The 16,036-nt window shown below is 41.7% G+C and overlaps 2 protein-coding genes across 4 annotated transcripts; both read right to left on the bottom strand.

Moving 5' to 3' along the window:
* Nucleotides 1–1,274: 1,274 nt before the first annotated feature.
* Nucleotides 1,275–7,383, bottom strand: LOC104449659 (TOM1-like protein 4). 3 transcript variants are annotated; one of them, XM_010063892.3, is made up of 10 exons: nt 7,176–7,383; nt 6,429–6,583; nt 5,545–5,623; nt 5,185–5,283; nt 4,985–5,098; nt 3,612–3,757; nt 3,086–3,167; nt 2,768–2,853; nt 2,502–2,693; nt 1,275–2,145 (listed from the first exon to the last, which is right to left on the bottom strand). In XM_010063892.3, exons 2-10 carry the CDS (start codon nt 6,536–6,538, stop codon nt 1,527–1,529), a joined length of 1,527 nt encoding a protein of 508 aa, XP_010062194.1. In that variant the 5' UTR covers nt 6,539–6,583; nt 7,176–7,383; the 3' UTR covers nt 1,275–1,526. The 3 variants fall into 3 exon arrangements, with proteins under 3 accessions (XP_010062194.1, XP_039171474.1, XP_010062195.1); XM_039315540.1 differs by having other exon boundaries at nt 6,429–6,641; nt 7,176–7,364; XM_010063893.3 differs by lacking the exon at nt 7,176–7,383 and adding an exon at nt 6,863–7,140.
* A 4,266-nt stretch (nt 7,384–11,649) lies between these two features.
* Nucleotides 11,650–15,658, bottom strand: LOC104449658 (NAC domain-containing protein 17). Its single transcript, XM_010063891.3, has 5 exons — nt 15,184–15,658; nt 13,876–14,153; nt 13,490–13,792; nt 12,465–13,026; nt 11,650–12,122 (listed from the first exon to the last, which is right to left on the bottom strand). The coding sequence occupies exons 1-5, from the start codon at nt 15,380–15,382 to the stop codon at nt 11,767–11,769; spliced, it is 1,698 nt and encodes a 565-aa protein (XP_010062193.2). The 5' UTR covers nt 15,383–15,658; the 3' UTR covers nt 11,650–11,766.
* Nucleotides 15,659–16,036: the final 378 nt, after the last annotated feature.

Genomic DNA, 16,036 nt, shown 5'->3' with positions numbered 1-16,036 from the left:
GTTTTGATCCGGGCGAACAGATAACCAGGCAGTACATGAGATCATAGACTGCCCCATGATGTGGGAAAAAAAAAAAAAGAAGAATGTTGGCCAAAGAAATTGTCAGTTGATGGTGTGGAATCCACCTCCGTAGGTCCCGCTGACCCATCTTTTCACACTGCAACTCAAACATGGCAGAAAACGCTTAAAGCTCAAGGACAAAGGGTTGATGCGGACTATACCTGTGTTCACATCGCTGTCTTATGATGGGGCGGCTTTTTAGCTTTTGTTGTTAGATGTTCATTCGCTGGGCCAACAGTGGTCCCAAGGTTGTTTGTGGCACCCACGAGCTTGATATCCACTGGAAAAAGCAGTAAAAAATTGTCCACCGGTATCAATCTCTATTGGTTCGAAAATGAAATCAGACCTATTCTTCCATCAGTAGATGAGATGGGTATCCCTCGAGTCACTTGTGTTCTAGGTTGTAGTATTGAGGGAGGGAGGAAAAGACGGATATTAATTAATTGGCTAATTTTCCACGTTCGCATGCCAGAACATTTGAACAAAGCTGCCCTTCAGATGGGTCAGTCGGCAATAGGATTTGTCATTCCTTAGATTTGAAATCAGCCATGGATGGATGACCATGTTATCCAATTGCTACTTTGTTCGGTTGTTTGCTTTTGATGTGGTCAATTCGACATTGGCATGGTACCTTTTGTGGTCGGGATCTCACGGGTCCGGGCCTCACATTCTGGAATCAAATTCATTTTGCGGCTAATTCTCTATATAGAAAACCGAGCTTTCGTTTTCCCTCGTCAACTTTCATTGTGGAAAGACGCCCACAAAGTGACTTACAATTTACTTTTTAGCATTCTAAATATGACTGTTCGATTTTGAACACCCCAAAACTGTCAACAACAATACATTCGCCACCATTAAACGTTTCGAAGAGTGAAAAAAGTATTAGTTACTGAGATTCATAAATTTCTAGCGTGTTTAAGGGGCTACCAATGAAATGATTAGACTTATTGACATCGATTACTAACATATATAAAAAATTACCATCGTCCATCAAAAATTACCAACCACGGCTTAAACCAACTCCGTTTCAGACGTCAGACAACTCATCATGAGTACAGCAAGTCGGAAGTTATCAAGTTCTAGGACGTATTCTTTGATTTCTTTATCCAAGAACACATTCAAAGGTCTTATTAAATTGACGATCCTTGTTATTTGCACGTAATTTGACTAGACCCGTTAGCAACTTCTGATAGATAAAGAGAGAAGACAGCAAGTAACAACCAGGTAGAAAAGTCAAACATAAACTACTAACAATCAAACAATAAACTCTCTGATAACACTCGAATGATACATACAGCAACAGCAGCTCCTCCAAATAACCAACTAAAACATATACACAAACCATGATGACCCAAGTTCCCACAAGAATTTATTTACCTGACATATATATCTCTGAGAAAGGGATCGGTAAAATAGCTGAAACCCTGTATTCGGACATGTCATCAATATCTCACGCTGCTCACTACTTAGAATGACCTGTTAGGTTTCGAGGATGATGACGACGAGGACGACTTGGCTTTTGCGAAATCCACGAGATCCTTGAAGAGCGCATCTTCTTGTTTCGCTTGCTTGGTTGGGGTAGACGAATTCAGAGACATGTTCTGAGTGTGACCCACCAAGCTGTCGTAAGAGGAACCCGATTCACTACTTGAATGAGAACTTCCAGGGAAACCTTGCTTTTGGTCAAAAAATTGTTGCCTCTGATTGTAGCGCGAAGGTGGTGGTGGAATAACTGTAGGAGACTGAGTTGTATCCCAGGGAGCTGGAGGAAGCCGGTCAGCGGATCTGCTCAATGGGAGAGGCTCATCATATGCAGGCTGACGATCATAAATGGGTGAAGTTTCTGGGCTTTTGCCATATGAAGGAGGAGAGTAACTGTTGTCCAAATGATTAGGAGGTCGAAAAGGCTGCGATGTATCGACGAAGCCTTCAGATTTGTAAGCACCACCACTGAGAAAGTCCACCGTGCCAGAATCTCCCGAGATTGGCTTCTTTGATGAGGGTGGAGGAGCAAGTGGGTTCAGTCGAGATGGTTCCACTTTAGTGTTGACTGGTTTTCTGTTGTGACCATTGTCCCTTGATGACCTGCAAAAAGTAAAAGTGAAATTTCTGAGATAAGTGATAAGGATTTGGTAGAGCTTTTCAAGTTCCATGGTTTAAAAACTTCAGATAGATCAAATTCACTATTTCTTAATGCTTAAAATAACCAAATGCACTGCCAAAAGCCTAGGCTAGAGATATGAATCGTGCTTTTTACACCTTCCACAGTATGCACCATATTTTTTTTGGGCGAAAAAGGATTAGGAAGCTCTCTGGAACTTAAGACAATTCAACTCTGTGACATTACGCAAGACAAGAAAATATTTTGATCTATCACCCAATGCAATTAGCACCGTCATGTGTCAATCACATTCCCAGCGGCACTAATGCAGATGTATTACCTGTGAGATAATTGGGCAAAGTCATCTTCCGATTCATCATCCTCATGGTCTACATTTACCAGTGGCATAACTGGTTTTACACTTGATACAACCCCAGCAGTAGAAGTTCCTTTAGCAATGTCATCATGCCGGCTAAGTACACGCTGCAAGTTGTCATTTAGCGCCAGTCCTTGACATAGAAGGTCCTCATCTCTGAAAGAACAAATTTCACTGTCAGGACAATTCTCATGTCAGAGAACCCTAGAAAGGATTATTATTATCCTTACGTAGTTTCATTCACAAGAAGCATGACACGCTTTTGATAAGAACGGCACTGATCAACAAGGTCAACAATCACTTCATCCTTCAAACCCTGCCAAGCATTCATAGTTGTAAGAATTTGAATTTAAGTGACCCTTATTATGAGTTCTTCTAATAAAAATGCTAAAAAAAGGAGCATAAAAGATTAGGAGAATTAATACATAAAAAATTGTTAAGCAGGTGTTGCAGATAAACCACACTTTTGAAACATCAGAATTATGTTTCCAAAAAGAAGTGGAAAGAAGCTAAACTGTGTATACAAACAAGGTGACATGGATCATTACCTCAGGTTTCTTAGCATCCACCGCTCCAAGCATTTCCATCAAAACATCAGCTAACCCCCGAGCATTTTGTATCTCTAACAAGCTGATTATAAAAGATATTAGAATTCTAAACTGACTCTAACCAACTAGTTTATAGTTCTAACAGTTTGCTGCGCAAGTCACTTCAGTGAAGAAACACTTTTTACATAGCCTGACAACTGTTAAAACTATGCCTATAGCAAATGTCTACACTCAATCACTGGCAGATGTCAGAGCAAAGCACTTCTTGCATGCCCATGCAGACATGCACCCAAGCACCAACATTCACGCATGCACAAATGCTCACACTTACACAAGGAAGAACATAAGAGGCAAATTTGAGAGGGACAATGATATATTGCTCTCTTTCAAAAACAGAGACTCCCATGCAAAGATAAGAAGGAAGAAAGGAGGAGCAAATTCCAACTTGTAAGTGGCCAGGTAGCTCAGGGGACTTGCATTTTGACAAAATTAAGAGTAATGGGATTGGATGTTCCTTGAGAAGTACCTAAGACCAGAAGCATCAGATTGAAGTGAGGCCTGAATAGCAGCATCTTCAAATTCTGGAGGATGGTGAAATATGGGTTGAGTTTGTGGTGGTGTGAACAAAGGAACAGCATTTTCTTCTCGGGGTGGAAATTCAACTCCAGCAGCCTGTTAACAATTGACAAGATCAATCTAGGAACTGTACATTAAGATTACCCAAAACACACAAGCCGTAACAAACACATATCAATAGGAAAGGCCCATTATGTTAAATAGGGCAACAACAAGGGAAAACACATCATGCAAGTCTTTTATTCTAACGTTAAAATTTAAACACGTCCATCCACATACACAAGTAGCAATTAGATTTTCTCCATCCCAATCTTCCTGAACCAATGTCTTCCGATAAAGAAGTCCAGAGCTCAAGTACATGAAATTTTATAATTAATGGTACACCATAGCTATGTACATTGACAAGAAAGTGAACCCAAGTTGAGTCAGTTTATATGAGGGAACAGCAATGTCTCCAAAAGGCGCACTGCAAGGAAACAAAATCATAATGACCTTGCCAGGACACTGTTGCTAAACATTCCCACCACAGAAAATCTAAATTTCCAAAGACCTCCGGTGATAAATCATCTAAAAAAAGCTTCATTTGTCATATCCTCAATAAGGAGCACTAAAACTTTTTCTCAACCACAGTGATTTACATCCCAACTTTTCTTGAGTGTACAGGAATCTGTTGAAGCATTCTAATCTCCCACTGCTCATTTGTTTGCACATAAGGTGCTTGAGTGCATAACATTTCATGCCATAAACCATCACTAGCCTTAATCCTGTCTTATGGAAAATTCTTCTCATGCAGTTATGCAGCACAGGGAACAAAGTATCCTTCCACCTATAGAATGTCCCCTATACTTAAGGGGCATTATATGACCATACAAGGTACAAAATAAGCTTATCGACTCCATCCATACAACTGGTATCTTGTGTGCAAAAGATTTCTCTGTCCTGCAAAATGGATCCATACTATCAAAATCACTCACTCTCTGTCGGTTGTTACTCTCCAATTCGCACCAGTGTGTCCCTTTAACACCTACACACCTCAAGTATTTTCTCTAACTGACTCAGAGGAAACTCTTAGGTTCTAAAGTTTCTACAGATATTTGAAATTCACGCTTATTTTAGCTTGAATATCGTCAACCATGCTATTTTATTTGCAGAAAGCATACTCCAAGAAATATAATCTAAGTTAATCTTAGCAAGCTCAGTGACCAATTAAAGTTGTAAGGACAAAGATGAAACAACATAAGGAAATTATACATGAAGGTATTTCTCAGATACACTGATGCTCGAATAGCTTCTGGAACTAAAACAAAAATCAAGTGTAATTACCCTCAATTCGTTATAAGCTGCATAATATTGGGGATACCTCCCCCCAGGTCCACCTAATGCTTCCTGCCATGTGTCGATTAGAATTAATATTTTCTCCCTTACACTCAAATCAGGCTGCACATTAAACAAAACATCCATCAGAATGTTGTGTGACACAGTAAACTTATCAAAGGAAATTATTAATAAAGAGGTAATTTGACCTTTTTTTTAACTATCTTAACCATATCATGCAAGATATCACGCTCAACAATCAGCTGGAAAACATTCTCGCCACAGTTTTTGCTGAGAGCCTCCAATGCCTGGGTTAAGACATGAATAATAAATCATTAGCTAAAGAAACCGATCTGTTGGAAGTTAATAACAGGACAGAGCAAAAAACATCACTCAACCGGAGCAAAATCAAGATATCGAGAATTCAATCATAATATACACATATTGGAAAGGCACTGCACACACCAGGACACACAACCGCTCACATCTTTGCATGCAAATACACATCAATCACTAGCTACATATACATACATAAATACAAAAACAAATAAATGCATAAAGAGACTTACAAAAAGGGCCAGAATTTGTATTTTTGGATGTTTGCTGGTAAGACGCTTTTTCAATACCTTCAAAGCGTCCTTAGATTGGCTGCAGAAATTCATTTATAGAAAAAGTTCAGAAATGTTTATATACAAGAAACCAGACCGATATGACAAAGAGTTAAAAAAGACACCCTGTGCAATAAGCAATAGATGAATCCAACACATTTCTTTTTCAGGGAAAAAAAAACTGCCACATGTATCCAGATGAGAAAGAGCAGCTAAACTTTATCCTGACAGTCCAAAGGACAACTTATAGAATGCAAAAAGGCAAACTTCATATGTTGGCATACCATTATGCATCAAGCATGTCTTGTCAAGGACTAGCACCTGAATTATCCAGAATCTGATGCCCAAATGCAATTCACATCATAATTACACGTTGTTAAAGAGGAATTATTTTTGGAAGTCACTAGCTCCCAGGTGTTTTTGTGTGTCTTGAAAAATTTGAATGACGGTCTATTCGTGACCGTGTTTTTAGCATTCATTTGATCATTTTAACATTGCTAACTATCTTCAAGCATATTCATCAAATATCAACAATGTTCGGGCATATCAATTGAAGAAAACGAATTAGGAAAAGGAAGTCGACCCATTTTCCTATGAAATAAACAGAAGACCAATATGATCAATCACGAGAAATATGCAGGCACACGTGGATAAAGATTCAACTGTGGATTCATCAGTGTCGTTTCCATTCCAATCCCAGCCAAAGGCGCGGATATTACATCCAAAAGAGAAGATATCAGGGAAGATAGAGGAATATAGCCGCGCCACAGAGGACTGCCAAAGCAATACATCCGACGAAAATTTCCACCCAAGAAACAGCTGCAGAAGAGTAAAAGAGTCATTACCGAGGATCCATGTTGATGATATCACAGAGATCCATATTGATAGCCCAGTCAGGGCCCGACAAACTGTCGCTCGTTGCGCGCTCCGCGCAGGCCACTGCATTATTAGCCATCGGTTCCTGCACCTTCTTAATTCCGGTCTGGCTTATCCACGACAACTAAGAAACAGAAAACGCGGTCACAATCCGAATAACCAAAACAAAACCGGCAAGACGGCTGCAACGAAAGCAGAAAAACGAGATCAAGAAGTAGCCGACGATCCGATCATTACTAATTAGGCACCTCCAGCTAATTCCCCCGCCCCCTCCCTCAGAACTAGGTCGCTTTCGAGTACCAAATCGAGGAAAACGCCGCAGCCGTCCAGACGGCAGGCGGGCGGACCAATTTTGACCCGGCGCAATCCAGCCGAAAAACCACACAGCCCGAGCTCGAATTACCTCGACCGCCGGCTCGATAGCACCTAAAGCGAGACGCTACGCGGAGGATCGGCAATGAGCTGAGCACACCTCACCAGTGACCGACCGGACCGGAAAACGCAAAAGGGAAAGAAAGAAAGCCGGAGGGAAAGCGAGCCCTCGGCGCAACCGGAGAACCGAACCCCCCGGCCGGAATCGACGACCGCGGTCCGACGGTTCTCGATCGCCGGAATTCCCCAGCACCCCAGCAATTCCGGCGACCGGGGATCGGAATCGGGCGGCCCCCGGGGGGGAATCGGACGGCGAGAAAGGGGATCTCGAGGAGGAGGCTTACCGGCGACGGAATCCCGGGGAGCGGAGCGGGAGAGGCTGGTGGAGGAGATTGGGGATTGGGGAGGAATGAGGAATGATGGAGGAGAGGAGAGAAGATATGGAGGTGGGAATGAATGTGATGACTCAGATTTCTTCTTGAGGAGGTTAGAACATAGAGAGAGAAAGAGAAAGAGAAAGATGGGAAAAGAGTCAAGGGTGGACAGGGCGCTTTAGCCGCTTTTATGAATTCCTCTTTTCCTCTTTTCTTTCGCCTTTTTCTCTTTTGGGTAAGTTGGGGTTTTGTTGCCTCGTTCGATGGGTTAATCCATTTGTTGTTAAGACACATTTATCGTAACTTAATTTCCATCTCATAAGAAGAAAAGCCCCCTGACCAGAATTCTCGACGCACCTACCCAAAAATTGATCTGCACTAACGAGAAAATCTAAAATTCTAACGACATTCGCTTTATATCTCGTTAGAAAATGCAAACGCAACGACGTAAGTGGCAAAACGATTTTTAGATGATTGAATTATGAATAAGACAGATTGGATATGGAAGATTTACATGTTGGTCGAATTCATTCTTAATCGAGGGTCGTTTTGGATCTTCGAGATACTGATTTGAGATTTTTTATTTTTTTATGGGATGAAAATCAGTTTGGAGGAGATGTTGAATGAGAATACCAATTTGAAAATACTCGTCAAGACAGAGACCAATTCCGGGTAAAAGTTCATACCTCAAGATCTCTTTTCCGAAATGAATGCCTGGGTAAGCATGTTGCAATGATATTAATTTAGCATCTTAATATTGTTGACCCTAGTCCTGGTATTAAAATAAAAGAGAAATATGCTAACATCGCTCTCTGTTTTTAAAAGATAGAAAAGATAATGGAGTTGGTCGTCTATGGAGCAGTTTGCGTCTTTTTAACTTTTATTTTTTAATTTCGACAAAAAATCTTAGAAAATCCATGAAACAGCAAAAAATCGGATGTTTTAATACTAGAAAGGTCTTACTCCGACGTAATCAAAATTGCCGTCCATATTATTTTATGTAAATCTCGAAATAACCAAAAGAAAACCTTCATATTTTAATCGGCGAATTCATGCGATCTCAAAGCATCGGACGACATCAAAATAAAATGTAATAAATCTCCTGTGGATATCGCAAAACCTATGCAAATCTTTCGAACGTCGTTTTTGGGTTAAAAGATTTTTACCGGAGTCGAACTGCTGACATTGTTTACTCGCTTCGCAAATGAACGGAGGACCGTGAGGCGACGTGCACGACGGGCCAATCAGGACCCGCCAAATGGCGCGGCGGGAGCGATTTCCACTGGCTCGCGCGTGACCAGCGAGCGACAGGCGGGGCGTTGTTATTCCTTTTCCTTCGGCGGTCGGTCGGGCGGGCTTCCAGAGGTCTACTGGTTTGACTTTTGTTTTGGTGATAACGAGACGACGGGGCGTAGGGAAGGTAAGGCACGTCATCTACTTTTGGTCCTAGTGTGGAACCGCGGACTTTTATATGCTCGACTTGTATATAGAATAATGAGTTTAGATAAGGCGAGATATTGCTATTATATGCTCCATATTACTTGTTAAGCATGCTTAATTCGTAAATTAAAAAAAAAAAGGAAGAAATTTTGAGTAAGGGTTATAAAGTGTCATTATTCTTTTAAAAATTAGAGTCTGAAGTAGATTCATTCTCAAATAAAAGCATGAATTAGTTATTTAGGCTTAAAAGTAAGGGCTTGATTCATTGGCCGGTCAAATATTCGTCGGCCAATAAGCACGTGCATATCATGTGTATATTCCAGCCTTTGTGGTCATGGCGATTACCCTCACCGGCCAAAATGAAAGAAAAAATTAAGAAAAAAGAAAAGAAAATAATAAAAATATCAAAAAGTTATAAAAAAAAAAAAATTCATCTAGCATCGACCGTGTCACATAAAATAAATAGCATTCATGTCAGCGGTTTCCGACTTAAATTGGCCGAATAGACTGAACCGGTACCAATATAAAAATGTTTAAAACTAAATTAGCTTGATTGAAAAATGCAAGAAAAGATTAATATAAATACAATAATTCGAGGTGTACTTTTCCCGATTACAAATAGTGTGGCCATAATCAATACACTAGAAACTGCAAAATGTGCTAGTTGATTACTCGGTGAGCATTAAAGCGACGCCCAGCTAAAATCCAAATGCTCGCCTCAAAGTTGGCGTGTGAACGGCTGGCGGGAGTGAGGCTGCATTTAATGATTCTGGGGGAGTGGGAACCGCATTTTTCCAGCGCTCCCAAGTGAAACCGAAGGAAGTCAACGCCTCCCCCCGTGCATCGATTTCACACTGCGCCGTGGTTGACCGGGTCGTGGCCGGAGAATTTGGTGGAATTCCAATCCCCCATGTTGTCATTTTGACGTGGAGTAGAAACTGCTAGATTTGACCATGACTATTCTCGAAGAATGGAGAACAAAGAAGATGATGATGTGGCAAGTATCGTATATACAAGTGGTTCCTTTAGCTCAACCATTCGATACAAGGATTGGACCATGTAGGCTCGATTGTAGTAGAAATCCATGAGCACTTCCTCCTCCTCCTAGCTTCCCCCCGCATGTGTCCACCTCGTCTTCATATGAGTTCCCCCCTATGTTCCTGTCATATACACACGCGAAAGAAAACCTTCGATGTTGATCTGTAATCAAAAGGAATTTATTCTTAGAGTTATGAAAGAGCTATCATGCGTGCAATAGTGCATTTTTAATCCGCTTTGTAGTTCACTTTTGTGTTCCACATCGAATCAAATGCTCATCATCAATGAGTAATTAAAAAAAGAATATCCTGTTGTCAAAACTAGTGGTTCTCGTGTTAGGTTGAGACGTGTAAGGCTAACAAAAGATTGACCAATTCGATTCAAACATGAAGTTGGGCTTGCAAAACTCAATCCGTATAAATATAAGGTTCAAAGATGTAAACATTTCTGCAAGAATATATCGTGTGATTGGTGGGCCTGGTGTCTTCTCGTCATCAAGTTAGACCTGTTTAATGCGTGGTACAAGAACTGAGGAAGACTTGGTAATGCTCAAGGTTATGTTTACATATATCTGATAATCAACAGTACATATCAACCGATTTCCCCAACACATCCCAGGAGTTGTACCGCAACACGATGTTGTCCGGTTAAATTAATAGTGGGAAGTCACGGGAACGACAAGGCTATGCACGATGATAAATACCCATTGAATTAGATCAAGAGCCAAGCAATAGGACAAAGCGCGATGGTATTGAAGAAGAGGTGCCCTCTCGTTTGGAAATTACCTGAATATCAGAATGAATTGACTTTTTCGCTCTCTCTCCGCACAACACAAGTAAAAGCAAAGTTTTCTTTATTTAGAAAGGGTGAAATCTTACATTCAATTATCCTCGTCTATATCGCACTCAAATCACCAATTTTACAATGGAAATACTAATTCAGCAGTACAAGCTACGTCCAATAATACGATCAATCTCTATCAAAAGGCCAAATAAAAAAGAGATTTTAGGACTAAAATTCGTTGGGCATGATGGTATACAGGGAATTAATGAAGAGATTCCAAATTATTGAAGTTCCGATTTGAAAAAATAAGAAGTTGTAGATTAACATTAACTTCAGAAATTAAAGTAGGTGGAACTAAGAGGAATGACGTATTCCCGCAATCGAGGATCACTGGATCTTTCTCTGGCCATAGACAATCCGAGGTCGAATCAACTAAGTAACGTCATACCATAGAAATGTCAAATCACCTTTTTCCAGAAACCAATAATAATAATAATAATGACGCTACCCGACCCTGAGCCGTAAGAAATGGCCCGTGGTTCAAAGTCAACACATTCACGTCAACCGTAATGTCGCATCCAGCGGTGTCGGGCCAACATCAGCAGCTAATTTTGACCAAAGAAAGTCTACCAAATATTTATCTCAACCACACAGAGAAAGTGAGAATTCCTTCGTTGTTAAGTTTCGACCAGGGGAAAACATCATCCTCGCGGCCCAAGACCATGCGTAATCAATCGCTAGACCAGCTCATCGATAGGGAAAAACCGATAGTCAACTAATCTCTTTTTTTTTTTTTTTTTATTCTTGCCATAGCTAGTTACCTAATTCAGAATTAAACAATTTGCTTCAACATATAAGCTTGGTAACCCGGTCCATTTCGTATCCCAAAATCAGGGTAAAAGCCGCTAAGAAACACACAGACCGTCAAAAAAGAGGAGCAAAGTTGCACGCATGGTCACCGATATATACCCTCAACCACATTCCGGATGCCAATGGACCGAGAGAATTCGACCCGTAGCTTCAGTGAGGCAAATGACAAAATATTTTACTAGTAAGCCTACCATCTTAATTCTACTATCACCAAAATAAGCCAAAAAGCATCATCGAGCGGTTTCCGCTGTCCAGGAAATCAAAGAGAAGATCGGTCACACCATAGATCGTCATTCCCGGAACACAGAACAGGTGCAAGGAATATCAGAAATTTTATTTAAGAACCAGCAGAGCTCACATATTCCAGCAATGTACCTATGTACTTAGACCAGCATAATTTCAAGACTCCCATCATAGTTCATGTACTTCATCAAGACACAAATCTTTCCCATAATCTCATACTTCCTATCAACACCCCTAAAATAGCACCCAACACACCAATAACAAAAAGCAAAAAGAATCCCCTCCTACTGGACTTGACGACTGCATCACCCTTAACAGCACTCGCATCTGCAGAAACAGAATATACTTTCAACCTACTGAAGCTGGACATCCTACCCAGTGCTCGACTTACAATTGCATTCTCAGAAGCTGATGCTGGAGTGGTAGGTATTGAGTCCACAAAATCCCAAATTGCAGAAGAGAATCCACTCATCACACCACCGCCCTCTTCGATTTGGTTTTGACTTGATTCATTGGGCAAGCTACTAGAACCGCCTACAAAACCTGAAAACAAATATACAATGACCACCGCATCAGCACCTGCCAACGCGAGATACAACTCCCTCAGGAGAAAAAGATGACAATGATAACACATATGTCACACTCAATTAGCCAGCAGTATGCAAAGAGAATACTTGTGCTAGAGGAGCTCATGGAGCTAGCACCAAATCCCTTTTGCATTTCACCATGTGGACTGTGACAGTTCTACCAATACCATCCATCCCATCAGGAGCTTTGTGTGGATGGCGAATGGAGAGAGCCACTTTATCCACAATAGAAACAATGACAGAGAACTCAGTGGCAGCTAAGAAAATCATCGATATCAGATCTTGTATAACCATGTACCTGAAGGACACGGTTGGACCCCATGGACAACTTCAGCTGAGGTGTAACCTTCAAATGTTTGCTCATGCACCCACAACTGACTGGTAGTCTGCTCAACAACATTTGAGATGGGAGGTTGCTGGTGGTGGTTATATTGGTTTATTAAACCATTATCAAAACAATTCATCTGGGCAGCCCCACCATCTTCATGATTCATGGATCCAATGTCACGAAGAAACATGGCCGCATCATGAAACATATCAAGTTCACTGAGCCCATCTAAATCATTAAACTGTAGATCCTCCGCAGGTTTCTCCTTAGCAAAGAAGGAGGGGTCATTATTGATGAGATCATCAATTTCCAGGAAGTCCTCGCTTACACGAGTCTCCAAGGTACCACATTCAGGAGCAAGTGTTGTCTCCGAAGCTTCCTGCACTTGCTGCCACTGGGATGCTCCAAACTGGGTCAAATCTATGTTGGCCAGACTTCCATTCCACGGAGTACTCGGACCATATGCAAAGAGTGGCTCTGAAGCGACTACTTCTCTGGATGACTGATCTACCAATGTACTCTGCGCTTCTTCCTAAAACATGACATGAAATATCAGTTGTGTACATCAATACATTTCGAACAAGAAATAGTCATTAAAAAAAGCATGAAGCTATTCCAAAGATGCAATTAATCCATTTCCTCAGCCAATACCAACACCTTTTTGCCACTTTAACAGTCTATTTGATACCTAGATAAGAACCAAGTACCAAACAACTAAGAATTAGAAGCAGAAGCCTTTCTTTGTATTATACACACAATAGAGGTCGAACCTAAAGCAAGTTATGAGACACTGCATGCATCCCAATAAGAACGTGCTTATTGGATATACAAGAAGGATAAAATTGGCACTGCAAAGTCTATGACACACAACCAACCAGTATAGCATTCCAAACTCAACATTAAATGAGGTCATTATTAACAGGAAGTTGAATGTCTAATAGTTAAACAGCCAACCCAGCATACTACTGAAGGATAAAACTGATTGAAGAACCAACCTGGGGTAACAGATAATCACAATTATTATATCGTGGTTGCTCAAGTTCAGGCTCCTCTGCAATTTCTTTAAAGAACTCTTCAATATCATTTGCTGGAGGCAGGACCTGATTGTTGTTACCCACAATGTCTACTGAAGAAACTGGAGGAAGTTCTTTTGGACAGATCTCCTGATCAACAACCTTTGTTACAGCAGAGTAATCATCATCTGCCCAGTCTTCCTCCTTAAACGGTGCCCCATATTGCTCTCCATTCTTCGGTCCAGGTCCACTTTTCTTGAAAACCTTATAGAGAGCATAATAGTCCTAACAATATTAAGAGAAAAAGCTTCAGTATAGATGATAAATAAGGAAGAACTGGTAATTTAGCACCTCCTCAAGTGGCGTACCTGCACATTTTGGCATCTCTTGAGCTCCTCTTCATCTAGAGTATATTCATGCATCACCCAGTCAGTTCGTTCACCATTAGGTGCTCGACCTATGTAAAAGACTAGGGTCTTCTTCACTCCAACAGCACGGCCATTGGATGCAATGTTACGATCCTTTCCTGTTGCTTTCCAATATCCATGTCTGGTTGCTCTATTTGACCTCGCTGCATTAGGATATTTCCTGTCTCTATGACTGAAAAAGAACCACTGCCTATCCCCACTCTTCAACAAAGATTGGCCTGCATCACAATTTCATGTCAGGAAGTTGTTGTGATAGCAGATCCATAAGTTGGAACTTTGCAGGCAATTCAAGGGAGCCACACAAATATTTTAAAAGTTCTTCTGGAAGGTATCTTAAGAAAACCAGTAATTAACAATCAAGAATTAACAAAACTACTGATAGGAAATAAAGCACATGATAAGCAAATCTATGTTATTCTAGACAATAAAAACAAGTACGTACCACCCCTCAACATCAGCTTTCCTACTCTAATATTTTCCAAACAGAACAGGAGATTGATTTCAGCACATTGACAATAAAAGAAGAGGCGTTCATGCAGGATCAGTAAGAAAAGAAAAAAGGAACTAAACACGATAAGTAGATGACAAGAGAACAAGTTACCCAAGAAAGATGAAACAACTAAATGCAAAACGATCGTTTCTGCGTTAACTGTCACTAGACTAAACTAACCCAAGACAAAGCTTTGGCCGAACCAAGCCACTGCTAGAGACGGTTGGCATTAAAGTAAACCAATAAGGCGCTCACCATACTAAGGCTTCACGATCATCATTCATGAACGTACGCAGATTCATGAAAATGGCATCACCCATATGTAAGCCGCCTCTCCAACTATCATCAACTACCACCACTCACTCTAAATCAGCTAACCCACGACACCCCATCATTGAGCAACAGGCCCGCAGCCTGCGACAGTGGATGCAGGAAACAAGCCACGTATACATGCGTACATACAAATGACATAAACGGATGCCTAACCGATAATAAATACTCCTGCCAAAAAGACAAAAACATGTCGAGAACAGACACAAAACCATGAATCCAACCCAGAACCCATCGCGCAAGTGCAGACGCACAAACATAGAATAGACGCAAAAGGACACGACGATCGGCGTGAAAAGGCATCTTCAACGACGTACAGATCAAGTCAACGCAGGCGAGTGAAAGCAGGACAGAACACGAAAAGAACAAAAAAACAAGAAAGTACGCAAAAAAGAAAAAGGACATCGCGCGGCGGCAGATTCAGTTACCAGGCAACTCCTCAGGATCCCACTTGTAGACATCGAGCTCGGGGATGATGTTAAGCCGCAGCTTGCGCCTGCAGATCTTCCTCTTCAGGTAGTAGAGCACGAGCTCCTCGTCGGTCGGGTGGAACCTGAACCCCGGGGGCCAGGACACCCTCTCGCTGCGCCGGACCACCGCCGGCGACGCATCCGCCTCCACCGTCATCGTCGATCGCCCCGGACTCAGCCGCCTGCGCGCCAACCGAAGAGAGATCGATCGATCGATCGAACGAACCTCCGACGGAAGCGAAGAGCCACTAGCAGAGCGGGGCGGCGTGGACCGGCGGAGTGAGAGTGAAGAGTGACGATCGACGATCGGCGATCGGCGATCGGCGCGACGAAACCCTAGCAGAGGCGCTGAGGGTTTCGGACGCGAGGAGGAGGAGGAGGAGGAGGAGGAAGAGGGAGGGAGGGAGAGGGAGGAGAGATTTGGGAGATGATCTTTTTGCGGGGTTTTTAGTTGGGCGGTGAGCGATTCGTCGGTCAAAGAGGGCGGATGCGAAGCTTCGTTGAAATGGGGCTTAATTTTTCCCCAATTTCCATCTTTTTTCTTTTCCTTTTTCGTTTTTTTTTTTTTTTTTTTTGGTGGGGGGGATTTTTTTATTGTCTTGTGAAATTGTGTTCACACTGGCAAATCTCGCTCTGTTTTCTTATTTATTTTCCTTTTTTTTAAGTAGCTATCCACCGTTTTCGAAACCCCGCCTCACTCCACGGTCCGCATCTAGCTCGATTTCAGTACCATGTCCCCCGGGCCAACCCCAGCTTTGGGTCGACTATCGAGTTATCAGATTTAGGTTAAATCTGTATTAACATGTATGTA

This window comes from Eucalyptus grandis, chromosome 6, assembly GCF_016545825.1.
Source record: "Eucalyptus grandis isolate ANBG69807.140 chromosome 6, ASM1654582v1, whole genome shotgun sequence".
NCBI lineage: Eukaryota > Viridiplantae > Streptophyta > Magnoliopsida > Myrtales > Myrtaceae > Eucalyptus > Eucalyptus grandis.
Note: the sequence above shows the minus strand (reverse complement) of the source record. Positions and strands in the feature narration are given on the sequence as shown.